Source organism: Mus caroli, unplaced genomic scaffold (genome assembly GCF_978045245.1).
Source record: "Mus caroli unplaced genomic scaffold, Mus_caroli_1 scaffold_10, whole genome shotgun sequence".
Lineage (NCBI taxonomy): Eukaryota > Metazoa > Chordata > Mammalia > Rodentia > Muridae > Mus > Mus caroli.
Genome location: NW_028227265.1, coordinates 24,214,610 through 24,235,831, shown reverse-complemented (window position 1 = coordinate 24,235,831; position 21,222 = coordinate 24,214,610). Strand labels below are relative to the sequence as shown.

General features: G+C 51.8%; 3 protein-coding genes across 11 annotated transcripts; 2 read left to right on the top strand and 1 right to left on the bottom strand.

Annotated features, from left to right (window-relative positions):
• Positions 1–3,199: 3,199 nt before the first annotated feature.
• Tradd (TNFRSF1A associated via death domain) lies at positions 3,200–8,726 on the bottom strand. The gene is made up of 5 exons (XM_021170752.3): positions 8,682–8,726; positions 4,801–4,959; positions 3,995–4,272; positions 3,722–3,914; positions 3,200–3,575 (listed from the first exon to the last, which is right to left on the bottom strand). Exons 2-5 carry the CDS (start codon positions 4,949–4,951, stop codon positions 3,265–3,267), a joined length of 933 nt encoding a protein of 310 aa, XP_021026411.1. The 5' UTR covers positions 4,952–4,959; positions 8,682–8,726; the 3' UTR covers positions 3,200–3,264.
• A 51-nt stretch (positions 8,727–8,777) lies between these two features.
• Fbxl8 (F-box and leucine rich repeat protein 8) lies at positions 8,778–13,681 on the top strand. Of its 4 annotated transcripts, XM_085843645.1 has the most exons (4): positions 8,807–8,881; positions 9,132–9,320; positions 11,297–11,493; positions 12,278–13,681. In XM_085843645.1, exons 3-4 carry the CDS (start codon positions 11,342–11,344, stop codon positions 13,248–13,250), a joined length of 1,125 nt encoding a protein of 374 aa, XP_085699771.1. In that variant the 5' UTR covers positions 8,807–8,881; positions 9,132–9,320; positions 11,297–11,341; the 3' UTR covers positions 13,251–13,681. The 4 variants fall into 4 exon arrangements, with proteins under 4 accessions (XP_021026329.1, XP_085699771.1, XP_029336167.1 ...); XM_021170670.3 differs by lacking the exon at positions 9,132–9,320 and having other exon boundaries at positions 8,778–8,881; XM_029480307.1 differs by lacking the exon at positions 9,132–9,320 and having other exon boundaries at positions 11,207–11,493.
• Positions 13,682–14,057: 376 nt separating this feature from the next.
• Positions 14,058–20,548, top strand: Hsf4 (heat shock transcription factor 4). Of its 6 annotated transcripts, none has more exons than XM_021170403.3 (13): positions 14,058–14,264; positions 14,817–14,925; positions 15,039–15,166; positions 15,258–15,382; positions 15,640–15,715; positions 15,851–15,915; positions 16,369–16,471; positions 16,722–16,846; positions 16,969–17,196; positions 19,049–19,154; positions 19,250–19,315; positions 19,445–19,514; positions 20,344–20,548. In XM_021170403.3, the coding sequence occupies exons 1-13, from the start codon at positions 14,142–14,144 to the stop codon at positions 20,496–20,498; spliced, it is 1,479 nt and encodes a 492-aa protein (XP_021026062.1). In that variant the 5' UTR covers positions 14,058–14,141; the 3' UTR covers positions 20,499–20,548. The 6 variants fall into 6 exon arrangements, with proteins under 6 accessions (XP_021026062.1, XP_021026063.1, XP_029336091.1 ...); XM_021170404.2 differs by having other exon boundaries at positions 16,708–16,846; positions 17,073–17,196; XM_029480231.2 differs by having other exon boundaries at positions 14,058–14,362.
• Positions 20,549–21,222: the final 674 nt, after the last annotated feature.

The following is a 21,222-nucleotide window of genomic DNA, read 5'->3' as shown; positions in this document are numbered from 1 at the left end:
TGTGTTATGTACCCTGCATAGCCTCAAGATAATGACCTCCAAAGTGTTGGGATTACAAGCCTGCACTAGTATTCCAGCTCCATTCTTGATTGGTTTCCTCAATTGGGGAACTATAGAGAACTCTAAAGGTGTCTCACTGGCCTTGTTATAAAATCCCAACACTGGAAGGCAGGGGATGTGACTCAGTTGCAGATGTAGCATGTGAGAGTTTAAGCTGGAGCGTTCTATAAACTGGGCATGGTGGTACACGCCTATAACCCCAGCACTCAGGAGGGTCAGAAGTTCAGGGTCATCCCTGGTTTCACAGGGAACTTGATACCAATCTGAGCTACGTGAGACATTGTCTCGTAATAGGGGCAGGGTCAAACTCTGGAGTCTCTAAACAGCCATGGAAGGAGGAACTTTAGGGGGAGTGCACTTAGGTGTGCACTTATGCACACACAGATGTGCAGGTGTGGTGTATGGGATCAGGAGGTGGAGCAGTGAGTTAGGATCTGAACTCCTTGGTCTCTATGCTGCTCTGGACTTTCCATCCAGTAACTGTGTGGCAGTAAGGGGCATTTTATGTACACATCCCTTGTTCTTTTTTCATTTCTAAATCCTTTTTTTAAATTTATTTATTTGTTTATTTATTTATTTATTATATGTAAGTACACTGTAACTGTCTTCAGACACACCAGAAGAGGGCATCAGATCTCATTAGAGGTGGTTGTGAGCCACCATGTGGGATTTGAACTTCAGACCTTCAGAAGAGCAGTCGAGTGCTCTTACCCACTGAGCCATCTCACCAGCCCTCTAAATCCTTTTTTTTTTTTTTAAGATTTATTTATTTATTATACATAAGCACACTGTAGCTGTCTTCAGACACTCCAGAAGAGGGCGCCAGATCTCGTTACGGATGGTTGTGAGCCACCATGTGGTTGCTGGGATTTGAACTCTGGACCTTCGGAAGAGCAGTCGGGTGTTCTTACCCACTGAGCCATCTCACCAGCCCTCTAAATCCTTTTTTTAAAATTAGGCTTGGGTGCCGTGTAGAAGGCAGTAAAAGACAAAAAAATGAAGTCTCAGAAGAGCACGAAGAAGACAAAGGTTTAACTTGAAGTTAAGAAACAGCCCAGGGGCTGGTGAGATGACTCAGCGGTTAAGAGCGCCGACTGCCCTTCTAAAGGTCCTGAGTTCAAATCCCAGCAACCACATGGTGGCTCACAACCATCCGTAATGATATCTGATGTCCTCTTCTGGAGTGTCTGAAGACAGCTACAGTGTACTTACATATAATAAATAAATAAATAAATGAATAAATATTTAAAAAAAAAAAAAACAGAGCCCAAGGCCAGGCGGTAGTGGTGCACACCTTTAATCCTAGCACTTGGGAGGCAGAAGCAGGCGGATTTCTGAGTTCAAGGCCAGTCTGGTCTACAGAGTGAGTTCCAGGACAGCCAGGACTGCACAGAGAAACCCTGTCTCAAATAACAAAACAAAACCAAAGAAAAAGAGAGAAAAAGAAAAAAGAAACAGTCATCTCTCCAACCCCTGAAGATTTTTTAATTTTGTGTGTGTGTCTGTGTGTGTGTGTTCATGTGGGTACAAGGACCTGAAGCAGAACCCTGAGCCAGGCTCACCTGGAACTCTTTTTTTTCTTTTTTTTTTTTTTTCTTTTTCGAGACAGGGTTTCTCTGTGTAGCCCTGGCTGTCTTGGAACTCACTTTGTAGACCAGGCTGGCCTCGAACTTAGAAATCCGCCTGCCTCTGCCTCCGGAGTGCTGGGATTAAAGGCGTGCGCCACCACGCCCGGCTCACCTGGAACTCACTAATTAGCTCAGGCTGGCCTCCTAGGGAACCACCTGCCAAGTAAGTGCTGGGATCATAGATGTGCCACCACCACCAGGTCTGCAGATGACTTTCTAGGATATTTGGTGCACACATCTATAGTCATAGCACTCAGGAGTCAGAAGCATCTGGTTGGAGAGTCATGAGTTCAAAGCCAGCCTGAGCTACACAATGAGATTGTCTCAAAAAAAAAAAAAAAAAAAAAAAACACAAAAAAGCAAGAGCCAGGATGTAGCTCAGTGGTAGACCTTTCCTCAGGGCCTTGGTTATATCTGCACTGCACAAAAGTCAGTCTGACAACTAGGGTTTCTGAGTATGTGTGATACAGACGTAAGTTCATGGCCAAGCCCCCCACCTCAAATAAACTTTGAAGGTTGAATTTAGTAACAATGTAAGTTGGAAATCCTGGGGCAGGGGACTTGGGGAAGCCCAGATTGTCTGTTTGCTTTTGTTTTTGTGTGGGGGTGGGGGTGTCTCAATATGCAGCTCATGCTGACTTCCAAATTGAAGCAATCCTCCTGCCTCAACATCCTGAATACTACATGGTATGTAAAAAGTCTGAATCTTATATGTGTCAGTCTCTGTGGAAACAAGGGTGAAGATCTCAACAGAAACGGGGGTTGGGGGAGTAGCTTGGCTGTCTTGGAGCACACTCCAATGCTAGATAGGATTAAAGGCGTGCACCACCACCTGGCTGAAATTTTAAATTTCTAATTCAGGTACACGGTAGATGTTTTAAGCACATACTTAGATCACACACACACAAAAACAAAAACCAAACCTAATGTATATGATGGTTCACCAGACCCCCGTTATCCTTCACTAACAGGACAGGTAGCAACCCCTTCTTCTCACCTTCCTTAAGGCCCTACCTGAGCCTGCTGTACCCGGAACCCTGCCTGTCTCTCCACTCCCTACTCTACCTGGCTCACTATTCCACTGAAGGTGACTAACCCCAACCAGGTCTAGACCTCAGCATCTCCGCAAGTCTGTAAAAGAATTACGTTTTATTATCGCTGCAGACAAGGTGCTTCGGTCCCACGTTGAGTATATGCCAAGGGCGGGGAAAGTCGTACATCCTGCTCCCGACAGTTTTTGTAGCACCTTGAGCTAGGTTTCAGGTCTGCATACTTAGAGGGTCTCTGCAGCAAGTCCTCTTTTTGTATGGTCATCAGTGATGTGCCCCTGCGCTGCTTGCCTGGCTCCTGGGGGGTGGGGGGGAGGGGCCAGTTAGTTGCACTCCAGCAGCTCAGCTAGGTGGAGAGTGCGTATGCTCTCCAAGTCCAGTAGATGGAACTTGGTCAGCAGTAGCAACATCAGCGGTAAAAAAAAAAAAAAAAAAAAAAAAAAAAAAAAAAAAAAAGACCCCAACAGCCACCCGTGGGTTCCAAACACTGAACTGCTGGTTGGCCGCCCTTCCCCACAGTACTAGTCTTAGGCCAGGCCGCCATCCGGTCCCGCCTGGCCCAGCAGATCCTCTGCTAGACTAGTGAGTTCGTTCTCCTCCAGCGCCTCCACCAGGCGTTGCAGTGTGGCACGGCGGCCCTCCGCTTGCATGAAACGGCGCAGCAGCTGGAAGGCCTGCTCGTATAGCCCATCACGCTCATACTCATAGGCCAGCGAGTCGAGGGCAGGATCTCTCAGTGCCCGACAGTTACGCTGCAGCGAGCGCCCCACCCTGCGCCACTTGAGGCCCACCGAGCGCGCAAACGTCTGCTGGTCTTGAAGAGTCAGTGGCCGGTTCACTGCAGAAGAAGTGAGCAAGAGGTGAGTGAGCACCGGTTCCCTGGAGCCCGCACCCTTCCGCACCTGCCTGCGGATACCTGGGCCCAGCCCTGCTCCAGCTCAGATCGACCTGCTGATGACCCCCGCTTCTGCTGATGAACCTCACCTACGGGCTGCCCATGGAACAGAAAAGTCTGGCAGGCGGCCGGCAGTGGTTTCTCCTGGGTCGGAGAGGAAACCGGGGACTTCGAACCTGCAGGAGCTACCTGTGTGGCTCCACCCTGGCCAGTGCAGTCACACGTCAGTTTGCAGAGCTCATCCTCCAGCTCCGCGAGTTCCTCGTCCCTGAGCCGGTCGGGCTGCACGAAGGGGTGCACAGTCAGTGCGGCTTTGGGCCGCGAATCCCCGCCCATCCCATCCTAACTACGGACGGCAGCACCTTCTGGGCTAAGATGTAATTCAAACAGCGCTCTTCGTCAGTCAGCCAACTGTCCAGCTGCTCCGCACCAGCACGCAACTCCAGCTGTAACCGCAGCGCTTCCTGGGCAAGCGCCGGGGCCATGCACCTCTGCAGCGCGGTGCGCAGCGCCCCCTCGCGGTAGGCTTGGAGGAAGCGGCCGCACAGCACTCGCCCGCAGAACCGCAACTGGACGATGAGCTGAGGGTCGCTGCAGTGGATCTTGAGTATCTGCAGTACGTCAGAGCTGTCCCCACTCTCTGCGGAGGCGAGCAGTCAGGCCACTCGTTGTCCCCCTTTTCTCCAAGCAGCCAGAGGAGGAAGCTAAGCCCATAGTCGGCCTACTCTCCCAACCCCCAACTTCAGCCTCTAGTGCTCTCTGCCAAGAAGGGGAACAGAAAGGGTAGGTACAGGGGCAAGGAATGCTGCTGCGGTGAGAGAGGAAGAGAAAACAGAAAAGTGCAATTAGAGGCAAAGAGAACAGGCTGCTCAGAAGTAAGGGCGGCTGTAAAGCAAGGTGGTATTAGAAAAGAAACAGGTGGATCTGGCAGACACAGACAAGTATACAAATGTCTACACTCAAGGACACGTGCAATAAGCAAAGAAAGGCTCCGGGTCCCACACAGCCGGAAGTGCTCCCTCTCTCGTCATCGCTCTTCCAGCCCCTCACCCAAATAATCTTTCTCTTAAAGGTGTCTGAGCCTAAATCCACAAGGCAAAAAAGTGGGCCCTCAATCCCAGCCCCTCCCACAAAGTCCCGGAGTCACTACACCTGTCCAGCCACACACCTGACAGTGCAGTCTGCAGAGCCTTGTATATTGCCACCTTCTTCTTGGGATCCGTGTAGGCTTCAGACAGGATCACCTTGTCCACCGCAGACTCCAAAAACAGGTATGCACTGCCCACCCACTCCTCGTGGCCATTATGACTGGCTGCCATCTTGCCTCCTAGAGATGAAAAGAGATCCTCTCCAGAACTGGAAACAACTATCCAGTCTCACGTGGTCCAGCGGTCCTTCCCCAGAGTCCCCAGCTTTGGACTCTGTTCCTAGTGCTGCCCAACCCAGACATGAATCCAGGATTGCCCCTCCACTGCCTTTAACAAAAAGGCTAAGGTCACAGTAACAGCAGAACAGTGGGCCCTCAGCCAGTATGTTTCTCTTACTAAAGCTGACAAAAGACATCTTCCTTCTGGAGCCAACCAGGCTCACTTCTTAGCTTTGCCTTCAGCCTAAGTTCCCAAAGCCATTGCAGGTCCTATTGCTCCCTCTATACATGGCTCCACTTAATTGTCCCTGCCTAGATCCAAGTTTGAATGTGAAAGCAAGGCTGGCCAGTCTACATATCCCACTTGCCACTCTTCAGGAGCCAGTCAAAACTTGATATTGGCTCAAACTGGTCTAATGACACTCAACTCTCCATTGCTGGGAGACCATGAAGGAAGAGGCACTAATTTCCCCAGAGTTCTCTGGCTCCTGCTTAGGAAGAACCTATCTGAGGGAAGGAAGAAGTCTACATGGAAGGAAATAAAGCCAAGAGATGAGGACACACTTTTTTTGTTTTGTTTGTTTTGTTTTGTTTTTCTGAGACAGGGTCTGTGTCTACAATGGACATGCCTGACCTGGCCTGGAACTTACTATGTAAACCAGGTTGGCCTCCGACTCTCGGAGGCCTGCACGCTCTGGTTCCCAAGTACTGGAATTAAAAGCATGAGCCACCACACCTGGCAGGACACTCTTATTTTTTTTTTTTTTTTATTGGTTTGCCTGCATGATTTCCTATGTACCACATGCGTGTCTGGTACCCAGGAAGGCCAGAAGAGGACATCAGCTTTCCTGGGACTGGAGTTCCAGATGGTTGTGAGCCACAGCATGGGTGCTGGGAATCTGACTGGCTTCCTCTGGAAGAGCTGACAGTGCTCTTAACTGTTCCACTGTCGGTTCCATCTCAGGACACATACACTGTTAGGGTTTTTTTTGGGAGGGGGGTGTCAAGACAGGGTTTCTCTGTGTAATAGGCCCTGACTGATCTGGATTCCCTTTACAGGAAGCTGGCCTCTGACTCACAGAGGTCCGTCTGCAAGTGCTGCCACGCCTACCTGAGGACAGGACATGCACTCTGAACCACGGATCCAGCTATCTGGGACTATCCTTGACTGCTCAGTTATGCACACTAAGTCATCCTGCTTTGTAATTGGGCCCGTGTTCTCTTTGGCTATTCCTAAACAAATTCCCTAACTTTCCACATGAGACATGAGGGCGGAGCCTCTCAACGCCAGGATCACTTCCATCCATCTCCTGTCAAAATCTTGCTTCTAAAGCTCTAATAGAGAGTCAAGGTTAAGAAGAAAGCACCTGGGCAGGGCATAGCATAGACCTGGTGGAGGGAAATGATGAACTGTCCATGGCCCTATCTAGGTCTAAGCATAGGGGACACGGGGTTTTTGTTTGATTTTGGTTGGTTGGTTTGTTGGGGCGTTTGGTTGGTTGTTTGTTTGGTTTTTGAGACAAGGTACCCCTGGCTGTCCTGGATCTCATTCTCATTCAGACTCAAGAGATCCACTGCCTCTTTCTCCCGAGTGCTGGGATTAAAGGCATGCATCAACACTGCCCAGCTAAGGAACATAGATTTTGAAACTCCTCTTCCATCAGAAAATTTAATACTAATATACATATATTTACTAAAACAGTCTGAAAATTATTGTCTATCTCTGGGCAGGTTGGGATGATTTTTTTTTTTTTTTTTTTTTTTTTTTTTTGGTTTTTCGAGACAGGGTTTCTCTGTGTAGCCCTGGCTGTCCTGGCACTCACTTTGTAGACCAGGCTGGCCTCGAACTCAGAAATCCGCCTGCCTCTGCCTCCCGAGTGCTGGGATTAAAGGCGTGCGCCACCACGCCCGGCTAGGTTGGGATGATTTTAATTTTCTTTGTATTAAGCAATATCTCCTACTTTATATATAAGAGACATGTTTCTTATTTAACAAAAAAAAAAAAAAGTGAGCCGGGGGCTGGTGAGATGGCTCAGTGAGTAAGAGCACCCGACTGCTCTTCCGAAGGTCCAGAGCTCTAATCCCAGCAACCACATGGTGGCTCACAACCATCCGTAACGAGATCTGGCGCCCTCTTCTGGAGTGTCTGAAGACAGCTACAGTGTACTTACATATAATAAATAAATAAATCTTTAAAAAAAAAAAAGCGAGCCGGGCATGGTGGCGCACGCCTTTAATCCCAGCACTCGGAAGGCAGAGGCAGGCAGATTTCTGAGTTTGAGGCCAGCCTGGTCTACAGAGTGAGTTCCAGGACAGCCAAGGCTACACAGAGAAACCCTGTCTCGAAAAACCAAAAGATAAAAATAAAAGAGAGAAAGAGAGAGAGAGAGAGAGAGAGAGAGAGAGAGAGAGAGAGAAAGAGAGAGAGAGAAAGAGAGAAGAGAGAGAGAGAGAAGAGAGAGAGAGAGAGAAAGGAAGGAAGGAAGGAAGGAAGGAAGGAAGGAAGAAAGAAAGAAAGAAAGAATCGCCGGGCAGTGGTGACGCACGCCTTTAATCCCAGCACTTGGGAGGCAGAGGCAGATGGGTTTCTGAGTTCGAGGCCAGCCTGGTCTACAAAGTGAGTTCCAGGACAGCCAGGGCTACACAGACAAACCCTGTCTCAAAAAGCAAAAAAAAAAAAAAAAGGGGGGGGTGGATTGTAAATGAAATATTCCTTTAATCCCAGCATTCGGGAGGCAGATCTCTGAGTTTGAGGGGGCAGCCTGGTCTACAGAGTGAGATCCTGGCTCAAAAAGCCAAAAAAGAAAAGTAGAGAACTTGAGGTGATGGCATCCTATCTGTAACCTCAGCCCTCAGGAACCAAGGGCAAGAACACCAGGAAGTTCTACAGGGCAGGGCTCCAGTGACTTCTGTACTTGGGATTGAACCCGGAGCCTGGTGTACGGTAGTTCTCATAAATGTCTTTAGTAAAAAGTAAGGCAAAAACATCACGATGTAACTCTTCAGCTACTCAGGAGGCAGAGGCAGGCAGATCTCTGTGAGTTCGAGGCCAGCCTGGTCTACAGAGTGCGTTCCAGGACAGCCAGGGGTACACAGAGAATCTTGGAAAACCAAAATGAAAAAAGAATCCTTCTCAGGCCTCCTTCCACCGGGAGGCTTCTAGGCTGGGTTCCAGAACAAATGCCTCTACCCAGATGTCCGGTCTCATTAACAAGTAACAGTCCCCAGGTAGCCCCACTTCTGGCCAGGTGGAAGGGCTTGGCTCCCAACTCAAAGAAAGTTTGAGATTCCCAGACCATCAGAACACGCCCCCTGCTCGGGGTGCGACCTGACCGAGGGAGGTTCCCAGTCTGCCCACTACCCCGCCTTCAAACTGGGGGTTCACGCACGACTGGGCTCAGACAGGAAGAGGGTTCTCAGAACCGTTCCCGGCCAGCCCTGCAGCCACATCCTCTCCTCTGCAGGGCCCTGACACCCACCAGAAACCCTTAGTTGGGACAAGAAACCAGAGAAGGTGGAGGTCCGAAGCCCCTCGCTTCTCCCACCAAAACAGTCCGACCGGCCGCTGCCACTAGCTGGCCAGCAACCGCGTGTCACCACCGCGCGGTGCTCGCCCTCGGGAAGCCAGATCTCTCGTTTTGCTCGGGCTGCACCGAGGGAGCCCACCCACCCTCCGCACTAACCTGGCCGCCGCACACTCGCCTGGCTCTGCTGCGCGCGGCTTCCGGGTGTGCGCGGAGACGCAGGGGCGGTGCCCTAGCAGAGTCTCCGGGTCCGCCCGCGCGTCCCGCCTTCTCCGCCCAGGGCCTCTCCTTCCTGCCCTAGCTGTCCTCCGTGGCCAGTCCCCTGTCTCCGGGTAAAGCCCACCTAGTCCGCTGAGCAGGTAAGATAACGGACACCCAAGGTTAGATGGCGGGACGAACTGCCCACTAGACATGACGTTAGCGGTTTGGGGTTTTTGAAGCCGAAAGGGCTTCAGAGTGAGAGCCGCCAAATTTAAGTTAGTTCCTAGGGTTCAATCAGAGGGCATCTCCTGGAGATGAGAATTTTTTCTGGCGCCCCCTAGGAAATCTGGTTTGATGATCTAATCTCTGCTAGTCTTTAACACTGAAAATGGGGTGCTGTGATTCCAGGACAAGCCTAGCTTGGAGTATCCGGAAACTAGCGTATACTTGAGGTAAATTCCACGAGAGACCATACACCTGGAAGACATGGGGAAATGAAACGGCAACCTTACAGCACTTTGAAGCAAAACTGGCAGCTTCAGAGAAAACGCACAGATTCCAACGATCCCACCCTTCTCGTAAAAGCCAAGCTCCGGGGTGTGTCTGCAGGGTTCCACCCGAGTCTTTATTAGCTAGCAGGAACCAAGGCTCCGCGAGGGTCAGGGTCCTAACTTGAACAATAGCTCCTCAAGGGTGCCAGAGCAGTCCGGCCCCAGACAGAGCAACAAGCTTTTTACCACAGGTCTGTCACAGAAAGCATGCAGGAAGTCAGTCCGTTACTAGGGGTGAAGGCAGTGTAAAGGTGCCTCCCCTTCTGGGACGCCCATCACTTCCTGATTGGCCTGTGATTTCAGACAAAAAGAAACAAACAAACAAAAAATATTCTCTAAGACTCGTGCCTGACTAGCCCAACAGTCAGTTTCTAGTGGACAGGATTCCTCAACTTGAAACCTATTTCTCATTTGTTCAATACATGAGAAAGTAGTTTAAAGAGCCAGTGAGGGCCAGGCTTGGTGACACACACCTTTAGTCATAGCTTTCCCAGGCAGAGGCAGGAGGATCTCTGTGAGTTCAAGGTCAGCCTGGTCTACATAGGGAGTTCCAGGCCAGCCAAGGCTAGACAGTGAGACCCTATCTTTTAAAAAAGAAAGAAAAACCAAACCACTGAGGCAGGAGTATCTCAAGTTCAATACCAGCCAGGGCCACACAGCAGAGATGAGAAAAAAGAAGAGAGGGTAGATAGGAAAGTGTGTGTGTGTGTGTGTGTGTGTGTGTGTGTGTGTGTGGTGTGTAGGCACAACCACTGGAACTATACCTTTAAGCCTTTAGGGAGATTTATTATTCTGAGCAGAGACTTGTGCATTTTCTTTCTTTTTTAAAAAAATATTTATGTATTTAATGTATGTGAGTACACTGTAGCTGTCTTCAGACACACCAGAAGACACACATCAGATCCCATTACAGATGGTTGTGAGGCACCATGTGGTTGCTGGGAATTGAACTCAGGACCTTAGGAAGAGCAGTCAGTGCTCTTAACTGCTGAGCCATCTCTCCAGCCCTGCATTTTCTTTTTTAAATTAGCTTAATTTATTTAATGTGTATGGCTTTACACACGTGTCTGTGTAACATGAGCGTGCAGTGCCACAGAGGCTACAAAGTAGTTAGATCTCCTAGACCTATAGCTATAGACGGTTTTTACTGGCTATGGAGGAGCTGGGAACCAAAGTCCTACCTTCTTTGAGACCAACAAGCACTCTTTTTTTTTTTTTTTTTTTTTTTATTTATTATATGTAGCTGTCTCCAGACACTCCAGAAGAGGGCGCCAGATCTCATTACGGATGGTTGTTAGCCACCATGTGGTTGCTGGGATTTGAACTCTGGACCTTTGGAAGAGCAGTCGGGTGCTCTTACCCACTGAGCCATCTCACCAGCCCCGCAACAAGCACTCTTAACAGCTCAGCTCTCTCTCCAGTGCCTTGTCTTAAAAACGATTTTTAGATTTACACTTTTTTATGTGTATGAGTGTTTGCGTACTCTGTACACTAAGTGTGTCTCTGGTGCCCACAGAGGCTAGAAGAGGGCATCAAGTCTCTTGGAACTGAAATTAAGGGCAGTTGTGAGCCACATGTGGGGTGCTGGGAACCGAACCTGGGTCCTCTGCAAGTACAGCCAGGGTTTTGTTGTTTGTTTGTTTGTTTGTTTGTTTGTAGCTGCTGAGCCATCCCTCCAGTCCCATTCTTTTGTTGTGTGTTTTCTAAACTTTTTATTTATTTGTTTGTGTTTGTTTGTTTATTCAGGTATGTGTGTGGAAGTGCTCCAGTCAGGGTACACATGCATTCCTGGAGGTCAGAGGACAACTTTCAGAAGTCAGTTCTTCTGAAAGAGTTCTGACCCCGGGACAGAACTCAGGTCGTCAGTGTTTGAGGCAAATGCCTTTATTTGCTAAGCCATCTCACAGCCTGGGATCTCTGTCTTCTCTACAGACCACATAGGGCCTCCTGGGCTCCCCAGTATTACTGTGCACAAGCATCCATCCGCCCCTCTGACCCGGGGGACTCCCTCTTTCACTTTAGTCACAGCCGCTGGGAGCGGCAGGGCCCCTCCCCTCCAGCCGCACCATGGGGGAGCCGGTCGACAAGCTGCCAGAGGAAGTGTTGGCGCTCATCTTCCGTGACCTGCCTCTCAGGGACCGTGCTGTAGCCGCCAGAGTCTGCAGGGCCTGGGCGGCGGCTGCCGCCAACAGCACTGTGTGGTCTGATACAAGCATCAGGTGGGTTGTTTCCTGTGGCCCGCTCATTTTTATTTGTGAAGACAGGCTCGTTGGCTGCCTGTTATATACCAATTGGCATTGTCTTTTTATTATTATTTTTTTCCGGAACAGAGGATTGAACCCAGTGTCTGACATTTGCTGGGCAAGGAGTCTACCACTCACTCTGTCCCAAGCCCCCAACTAGTATCCTAAGTGCCTTACATAAGTTAACTCATTTAATGCTCACAGGAAGATGAGGGGTAGTGGGTCTGGAGTAGTGCCTCCTTTGCACAGACAGGAAACGGAGGCTTAGAGACTTAATCACTTGGGTCTGGAGGCCCTGCTCCATCTCCACCAACTACTGAGCATGCCTAGTTCCTTAAATACCACACACACACACACACACACACACACACACACACACACACGTGTGTGTGGGGGGGGGGTGTGCTAGGAGAGGGTTCAACCTCAGGCAGAAACCTCTGAAGTCTTCTAAAGAAATAAAAGGCACATAGAAATGACTCTTCAGTTAAGAGCACTAGCGGCTCTTCTAGAAGACCTGAGTTCGATTCCTGCCTCCCACACAGCAGCTCGCAGCTATGGCTGTGATTTCAGCTCTAGGGCTTCCAACACCCCTTTCTGGCCTCCTCAGACACCAGGCACGCCTGTGGTGCACAGACATACATGCAGGTAAAACAAGTATACACACACACACACACAAATCAAAACATTAATTTTTTTTTTAAGTTTCTTTCCTAGTTCATGGTGACACCACTAATTTCTTTCTGTGTCGCTCTAACATAAGTTGTGACTGTGAGCTGGAAGACTTGTTGCCACCGTATCTGTCCTCCTGCCTAGACCACATTCACAACCTAAGGCTGGAATATGAGCCATCAAAGAAGCCCAGCCGCGGAACGGCCACCGAGCTGCTGACCGCTCTGGCCAGCCGAGCCCCAAGGCTCCGAGGCCTGCGCTTGGAGTGCCGCGGAGAGAAACCGCTTTTTGATGCGGGCCAGGACATTCTGGGCGCTGTGCACGCAGTCTGCGGAGCTGCTCACCAACTTCGCCACCTCGACCTGCGCCACTTGCCCTACACGCTGGACGACACTCTGGTACTTAAGGCTGCTGCTGGCTGTCCCGAGCTCCGCAGTCTCTTCCTGGACAACCATGCACTGGTGAACAGCGTGCAGCCCACTTCTGTGCTCAAACTACTGGAGGCCTGTCCTCACCTGCGCGCCCTTGGACTGCACCTTGCTAGTATGTCGCGCGCCGCGCTGGAATTGCTAGCCGCTCCGCGTCGCTCCCCTTTTGCACTTCTGGCACTGAGGTGCGCGTGCCCCGAAGATGCTCGTGCTTCCCCTCTGTCTGATGAAGCCTGGGCGACGCTGAGATGCCGCCATCCTGGGCTGGAGGTGGAGCTGGAGCTGGAGCCTGTGCTTCCAGAAGAGGCCGTGACGCGCATCCTGCAACCAGCAGTACCAGTGACTGTGCTGAGTCTCAACCTCTCGGGTGACACTGTAGGACCCGTGCGCTTCGCAACGCGCCACTACGCTGAAACTTTGCGCGCCCTCGAGGTGCGCGCGTCCGCATCCCCAGAGCTGCACACCGCGCTGGAGGAGCTGGCGGCGCGCTGCGTGGGCTTGAGAGAGATACACTGCTTCTGCGTGGTGAGACCCTCGGTACTGGACGCCTTCCGCGCGCACTGTCCGCGCCTGCGCAGCTATACGCTCAAGCTAAAGCGTGAGCCTCATCCCTGGCGGCCCACACTGGTGCGATGATTGGGCAATCTCGCCCCTCCAGGACCGCGCGAACCCCAAGCCTCGGAAAGGCCTAAGCAAGTTGCGCGGGCACGCCCCAGCTGCTAGTCTGTTTAGGGGCTCCGTTGACTAAGGCGCTTTTGGGGAATTGGGGGTCTATGAAAGCATCCAGACCAATCTCAGGCACCATAAATTCAGCGAGCCCTCTCAACCTCTGTGCCTCTGTCTATTCTGGGTCCTCCGTCCCCTCTGTGCACTAGCACTAGCTCTAGCTCAGGCCCAGAGCTGAGGGGAGGGCAGGCACAAGTAGGAGCCAAGAGTCAAGGGTGAGTGTAAAGTAAATAAATCCTTTAATATTCCTGCGTCCTGTGATCTCGAGTCAGCTGTGGGGGTGGGGGGCAGGAAATAACAAAGGCTGGAAGGGCAGTCTGGCCCGACATTCAAGGAGACTTCAAGGGCCTTTGTACTGTGACTGTGGGGGATCGGGATCCGGGCACCCTATACGCCAGGGAATGACCAGTTCCTTAGCGTCCTCGCAGACCGGGCAAATCCAACTTCACCCACCGCCCTATCTGCCCGCCCTTACCTAGGCTTCACTATGTCCACAGATGAACTAGGACTTTCCGAGCCCACCAGATGTTTTCTCCCAAAACAATACAGAAAGAGAGGCACTTGAGACTCGAACGTGGGCTCACCCACCCACACACCTACGTTTCAGCCAGCCCTTCCTCTCCGCCGGTGGCTGGGCCGCTGTCCGAGCCCCGCCTCTTGGGTTCGCACGCGGCCCCCGCCTGACCCGGCGCCCAGGGGCGGAGTAGGGCGGGGCGGGCGGCAAACGCAGCACTTTCGCGGCTTTGACAAGCCCGCAGCGGCCGGGCTGGAACGCTGAGCCCGGCCGGCCGAGACTGCGCCATGCAGGAAGCGCCAGCTGCGCTGCCCACGGAGCCAGGCCCCAGCCCGGTACCTGCCTTCCTCGGCAAGCTATGGGCGCTGGTAGGCGACCCAGGCACCGACCACCTCATCCGCTGGAGCCCGGTGAGGGCTGGGGCCCCTCAACTCCTTCAGTGGTCCCCGGGATCCCTCCAATGTCTGTGAACACCCCTGTCCACCCAGCCCCCGCCTGGGTCTGGGCTGTGAGTACCTCAATTCAGCTGTCCAGAGTGGATCACGGTGCAAGGGGTGTGTGAAGCAAAGATGGGGAGAAGTAAGGGTCCTAGAGCCCACAGAGACCTAGGTAATTCTCACTTTACTTCATCGACTGATGAGAAAACAGGCCAAGAAAAGAGAAGAGCTGGCTCGATCTCTGGCTCAGTCACGTAGTGAGTCTGGGACCAGTCTGAGATGGACCCCGGGTGGGTGTGTGCTAATTCTTTCTGAGAACTGCGTGTAGGTCTAGTTAGGGTAGGAATTCTTTGCGGTTATGGTAGGATAGGCTCTACATGGTACAGACCTGGCCAAGTCCTACCTCCCAATGAGGTACAAATCTGGACCCCCACAGTGAATGAGTATGGCCCAGCCGTGAATGGCACCCACTCACGTTGTCTGGTCCCCACCCGCTTGCGGGTGGTTGTGGTTCGTTCTCGGTAGAGTGGCACCAGCTTCCTCGTAAGTGATCAGAGCCGCTTCGCCAAGGAAGTGCTGCCCCAGTACTTCAAGCACAGCAACATGGCGAGCTTTGTTCGCCAACTCAACATGTGTGAGTCCCTTTGCCAAGCGGGGAGCGGGTTGTGGGGGTCACTAAGTGCAGAGGATGGAGCGATTCACGCTCACACCCCGCCCCGCCCCGCCCTTCCGCACACTGTTCCTTAGATGGTTTTCGGAAGGTGGTGAGCATCGAGCAAGGTGGCCTGCTCAGACCAGAGCGTGACCACGTTGAGTTTCAGCATCCGAGCTTCGTGCGAGGCCGCGAGCAGCTACTGGAGCGCGTGCGCCGCAAGGTGGGACAAACTGCAGAAAAAATGGGAAGGCACTAATGTTGGTACTTCTGGCTCTGCCTTATGTGTCCCGGATGGTGCCTCCTGCCTGCAGGTACCTGCGCTGCGAGGCGATGACAGTCGATGGCGTCCCGAAGACCTGGGCCGACTGCTGGGAGAGGTGCAAGCTTTGAGAGGAGTGCAGGAGAGCACGGAGGCACGGCTGCAGGAACTCAGGCAGTGCGGGACAGGGAAGGAAGGGTGGAGTTAGGGGTGAGAGGCTCACTGGCCACCTAGGGGTTCTGGGCAGCTCCTTCTGCTCTTTGGTTGGAGCTTCCATGAAGACAACGGGTCCAACTCTGAAACTTTAGTCTTATAAGATGCGTGTCCCCTCTGCTGGCAACAGAGTCTGGACCTCTCCATTGGGGGGCGGGGGGGGGAGGAATGGTACCTGGGTGAACTCAGATGCTTCAGCATCCTCCTCCCGCTTTCCCCAGGCAGAACGAGATCTTGTGGCGAGAGGTGGTGACTTTGCGGCAGAGCCACAGTCAGCAGCACCGGGTCATCGGCAAGGTGTTCCTCTGCCCCAACTTCTTATCCTCCCCACTCATGGCTACCCCACACCTCCACCCCTTCCCATTAGACCAGGAATCGCCTTTCTATGGTGAAAGGCCTGGGCTGGAGTATAAATTAGCCCTTTCTTTTCAGCTAATCCAGTGCCTGTTTGGGCCACTTCAGACAGGGCCCAGCAGTACAGGAGCCAAGAGAAAACTGTGAGTAAGAAAGTCTGTAGTGTTGACACCTGCATCCCCACCGCCAGAACTCCCTCCCCTGACAGGGACCCACATCCAAAGACCCTCCAGGAATCTTCAATCCTCTCTCTAACCAGGACTCCCTGCTCCCTTCCTATCCCTGAACTCAACCATTCATTAGGCCACTATCTCCTCCCCTCTTCCCTCCCAGGACCTTTTTCTCAAATTCCTAGGCCCCAAGTAGGCATCCCTGGTTTGGGGCTCACACTAAGCTCCCTCCCTTCCCTCACAACCCCCAAAAGGGCCCCCCATCTCTCAGGGAGCCCCTTCCACTCCAGCATGTGACTGATGCCCTGGCAACGGGGCCTCAGCTCTGCTGACTTGGCTGCTGGGGCCTGAGGGAGGGAGAGAGAGGGAGAGGGAGGGAGGTGCAGGCTGAGGGGCATGGAGGCCTAACCTGCCCACCCTGCACAGGTCCCTAATGCTAGATGAGGGGAGCCCCTGTTCAGCATCTGCCAAATTCAATGCCTGCCCCGTGTCTGGTGCTCTCCTCCAGGACCCCTACTTTATCCAGTCGGTAGGTGTTGTTTCCCATCTACCTCCTCTTCCTGGGGCGAAGATAGAATTGTGAGGAAGCTGTCTCTTCTCCCTATCCCCACCCCCACCCCCAAAGATGGAAGCCAACACTCGACCACGCAGACCTAGGCCCCCCCAGCACAGATCATTTTCAAACCTTGATCCTTAGACCCAGTGCCGGTGGATGGTGGATGCTGGTTGGGCTCTTCATAGTTAGGGGTCAAGAGCTGGGCCTAGCCTTCTCCTTGCAGCCCCTCCCAGAGACCACGTTGGGCCTCAGCCCTCACAGGGCCAGAGGGCCCATCATCTCTGACATCCCAGAAGATTCTCCATCTCCTGAAGGACACAGGCTTTCTCCCTCCAGTGGTGGCAGGAGGTAAGGAGGACTGGGGGGCTGCCTTCTGGGGATGCTATGGGAAAGGGCCTGCAGCCCACAAGCCTGTGGAGGTGGGGGACAGGTCAGTGTCGGGGTCTGGTTGAAGCTTTTCTCTGGTGCAGGGTGAAGGGCCTGGCACTGCTCAAAGAAGAGCCGGCCAGTCCAGGGGGGGATGGCGAGGCCGGGCTGGCCCTGGCCCCAAACGAGTGTGACTTCTGCGTGACAGCACCCCCACCGCTGCCCGTGGCTGTGGTGCAGGCCATCCTGGAAGGGAAAGGGAGCTACAGCCCTGAGGGGCCCAGGAGTGTACAACAGCCTGAACCAAGGGGCCCCAGGGAGGTACCTGACAGGTGAGCAGAGCCAATTGATGGTTTATAGATAGATCCATATATACTGGCCAAAGAAAAGGCACTGCTTTATGGTCCTGAGGCAGCTAAGGGAGGATACTGGGCATCAGACTCTCATGACCCTGATTTCTCAGGGTATGCTCCAAAGAGCATCAACATCATTTAGAAAATGGAAACTCCCAGTCAAGTCCCTAAGCATCCTGAGGTAGGACTCTGGAATTTACATTTAAAATTAGTTCACTGGGATGAATAAATATTGATTGATTGATTGATAGATAGATAGATAGTGAGATAGTGAGATAGAGAGACAGTGAAATAGTGAGATATATAAATATATATATACTTAAGAACCAGTTATAGCTGGTCTTGGTGGTACGGAGTGTCAATCCAACTACTTGGGAGACTGAGGCAGGAGTATTGAAAGTTCAAGGCCTGCTTGGGCTACAGTGTGAGCTCAAGACTAGTGCTGGTAACTCAGTAAGACTCTGTCTAACTATAAAAGAAGATCTGGCAGGGTGGTTCATCGGGTAAAGTGCTTGTCACAAAAGCCTCTTGACCTGAGTTCAACCCCTAAAGCCCATGTAAGGTGGAGGGAATCGACTTCATGAAACCATCCCCTGGCCTCTCCACATCCCCCTCACCCCAGACACATAATACACACACACTAATAATAAAAATACATCAGCCGGGCGTGGTGGCACACACCTTTAATCCCAGCACTCAGGAGGCAGAGGCAGGTGGATATCTGAGTTCGAGGCCAGCCTGGTCTACAGAGTGAGTTCCAGGACAGCCAGGGCTACACAGAGAAACCCTGTCTCGAAAAACCAAAGGAAAAAAAAAAAGTAAGCTGGATGGTGGTGGTGTTTGCCTTTGATCCCAGCACTCAGTAGGCAGAGGCAGAGGCACGTGGACCTCAGAGTTTGAGGCAAGCCTGGTCTACAGAATGGATTCCAGCACAGCTAAGGCTACACAGAGAAACCCTTTCTCAAAAAACCAAAAAATAAAATAAGATTAAAATAATAATAAATTAATTAGAGGCTGGTGAGGTGGCTCAGTGGGTAAGAGCACCCGACTGCTCTTTCAAAGGTCCAGAGTTCAAATCCTAGCAACCACATGGTGGCTCACGACCATCCTTAACGAGATCTGACTCCTTCTTTTGGAGTGTCTGAAGACATCAACAGTGTACTTACACATAATAAATAAATACATAAGTCTTTTTTTAATTAATTAATTAATTAAAAACAAAGAGAAAGGGTGGCTAGCTTGGGGACATAACTTAGAGTATGGGCCTAACATGATCAAGATCTAAATTCAAACTCTGAGACTGGAACACAAACAAACACATAAACAGTATTCACACTTGTATAAGAAGGGGGCATTTCCAAAGATCTCAGGTCTAGGCTGGAAGCAAAGTCAATGTCAAGGTAAGTGCTTATACTCTGGGCATGGTGGTACCACCCTGCTATAATGCAGGCTCTAGGGAGGAGGTGGTGGCCCAAGAGTTCAGGAGTTCAAGATCACACTTAGCTAGTAAATGTGCCTGTCCTAAGCTACATGAGACCCCGTGTCAAACAATAGCAAAGATGCCCCTTTAGCACTCAGCGGGTTAACACAAGAGCATTGCTGTAAGTTTGAGGCCAGCCAGGACTATACAGCAAGACATTGTCTCTCTCCTTCCTCTGAGAGATTTTTTAAAAAGGAAAACAAAACCTCCCTTATTAGGAAGAGGACTGAAGGAAAGCACCATCCCCTAGCATGTTCTAGTTGTTGGAGCAATTTAAATCGGATGATACACGTTCCTTAGGAGCTAATAGTAGGTTGGTATTATAGACCAATAACAGTTCTTTATGCACAGGGGAACTCTGGGCCTGGATCGGGGGAACCGGAGCCCAGAGAGTCTGCTACCCCCAATGCTGCTTCGGCCTGCCCCTGAAACTCTGGAGCCCGTGGCACCTGTGGATGTGAGTATCTCTTTGCCTGGGGTAGGACATGAGACACATGAGGCTGAGCCCTCTGTGCAGACTTTGAAGGCACGACTCATCCGAGCTCTTCCCAGGTGCTCGGCCCTAGCCTGCATGGACGAGAATGGACCTTGATGGATCTGGACATGGAGTTGTCTCTGGTAAGAAGGGAGTGGGAAGGGCCACACCCTTGGGTTCAAGGCTGAAGGACTGCCCCCAGGGATCCCTCAGCTCTCCTCCTCAGCTTCTGGGCTTCCTTCTCAGCCGCTTCCTGGGATTCTCCCATGCAGATGCAGCCCTTGGCACCAGAGAGGGGTGAAGCTGAGCTGACGGTCAAGGAGTTGAATTCTTCAGGTGTAGGTAATGGTGGTGGGGACTCCTGGGTAGAAGCCATCACGGTCTGAATTACCATGATTTGGTGGGCTTGGCAGCTTGAGTTGGGGGGGGGAGGACCCTAAATTCAGGCTTCCCTGAAGAGACTTCTAGAGTCGCCCACACTATTTATTATTGTGTGAGAAGGGTCAGGTCAAAAATGATGTTTAAGCTAGATATGGTAGTGCATGCTTGTCATCCCAATACTTGGGAGTCGAGAAAGGAAGATCAAGGACTCAAGGACAGAGCCCGGCGTGGTGGCGCACGCCTTTAATCCCAGCACTCGGGAGGCAGAGGCAGGCGGATTTCTGAGTTCGAGGCCAGCCTGGTCTACAAAGTGAGTTCCAGGACAGCCAGGGCTATACAGAGAAACTCTGTCTCAAAAAACCAAAAAAAAAAAAAAGAAAAAAAAATGATGTTTAAGCTAGATATGGTAGTGCATGCTTGTCATCCCAATACTTGGGAGTCGAGAAAGGAAGATCAAGGACTCAAGGACAGAGCCCGGCGTGGTGGCGCACGCCTTTAATCCCAGCACTCGGGAGGCAGAGGCAGGAGGATTTCTGAGTTCGAGGCCAGCCTGGTCTACAAAGTGAGTTCCAGGACAGCCAGGGATACACAGAGAGACCCTGTCTCGAAAAAACCAAAAAACCAAAAAAAAAAAAAAAAAAAAAAAAAAAGGACTCAAGGACAGCCTAGGCTATGCAACAAGACCGTCTTGAAAATCGGATGTGTGTATGGGTAATGCTAACTGAAGGGTGCTCTCCTCCTGAAGAAAGGGAGAGGGTCCCTTAGCCTAAACACATCCTACTGGTCCCAGGGAAAGACCACACACTGGGAACCCCACTCATGCTAGACGTCCAGGCGGATTTGGAGGGCGCAGCCCTGTCTGTGCCTGGAGCTTTAACCCTGTACAACGTCACTGAGAGCAACGCCTCCTACTTGGATCCTGGAGCCAGTCCCTCCTCTCCCTGAGATCTGCATCGCTCTGAAAAAGCCTGGCTAAGGAACTAGCACGCAACAGCACACCCCTTTAGGCTTCCTGGCGCCCCCACCCGCCCCCACCCGCCCCCGCCCCCGGAAGGTGAGCGAAGCCCTCTGTATGCGACAGCCTCCCTCCACTACCCCAGTGAATCCTGCAACATAAACTGCATTCCCTACTCTGTTTCTGGTCTCTCTTTTTTACTATCAACCAAAGATCACTAGAGTCGTGTTTCTACAAGTGTTCAGGTGTTTGGACTTAGAAACGTCTATACGCTTGGACTTTCATGGAAGACCCCCTCTTTCTGGTACTTGGAGAGCCAGTGCCTAACTTTCCTACTTGCACTGAGATGTTGGCCTGCCCCGGCCACTGTAACCTCCAGGAAGCAGGCGTTTCTGTGCCACATCCAGCTCAATACACGTGTGGATTCTGGGCAAGTCGGCTCCTTTCTCTAAACTTACCTGTGACAGGCAGATGGAGGAGTCGTGGAAGGGAAAATTAAAAGCACCTAGCAATTAGAAGGTCGAGAGAGGGCTGAACAAGTGAGACTGTGAGCTGTGCCTACCCCATGACTCAAATCCCGGTGTTTTGGGACGGGGAAGGGTAGCGGACTATGTGACCACCCCTGCCTGCACGTAGCCTCCGCCACCAGCGTCGCCACCAGAGTTCGCAGAGCCAGTGAAGCATGCCCATCCCCCCCCCCCCCCCCACACGCCA

Bases quoted from the DNA above. Each gene is read 5' to 3' on its own strand.
- Tradd (XM_021170752.3), bottom strand. From the start codon at position 4,951: ATGGCAGCCAGTCATAATGGCCACGAGGAGTGGGTGGGCAGTGCATAC. The intron at 3,915-3,994 runs GTGCTGCCGTCC...CCCTTCGTGCAG, and splicing joins ATTACATCTTAGCCCAGAAG to CCCGACCGGCTCAGGGACGA. The intron at 3,576-3,721 runs GTGAGGTTCATC...CTTCTTCTGCAG, and splicing joins GTTCCATGGGCAGCCCGTAG to TGAACCGGCCACTGACTCTT.
- Fbxl8 (XM_021170670.3), top strand. From the start codon at position 11,342: ATGGGGGAGCCGGTCGACAAGCTGCCAGAGGAAGTGTTGGCGCTCATC. The intron at 11,494-12,277 runs GTGGGTTGTTTC...CTCTAACATAAG, and splicing joins TGGTCTGATACAAGCATCAG to TTGTGACTGTGAGCTGGAAG.
- Hsf4 (XM_029480229.1), top strand. From the start codon at position 14,213: ATGGGCGCTGGTAGGCGACCCAGGCACCGACCACCTCATCCGCTGGAG. The intron at 14,926-15,038 runs GTGAGTCCCTTT...ACTGTTCCTTAG, and splicing joins TGTTCGCCAACTCAACATGT to ATGGTTTTCGGAAGGTGGTG. The intron at 19,316-19,444 runs GTAAGAAGGGAG...TCTCCCATGCAG, and splicing joins TGGACATGGAGTTGTCTCTG to ATGCAGCCCTTGGCACCAGA.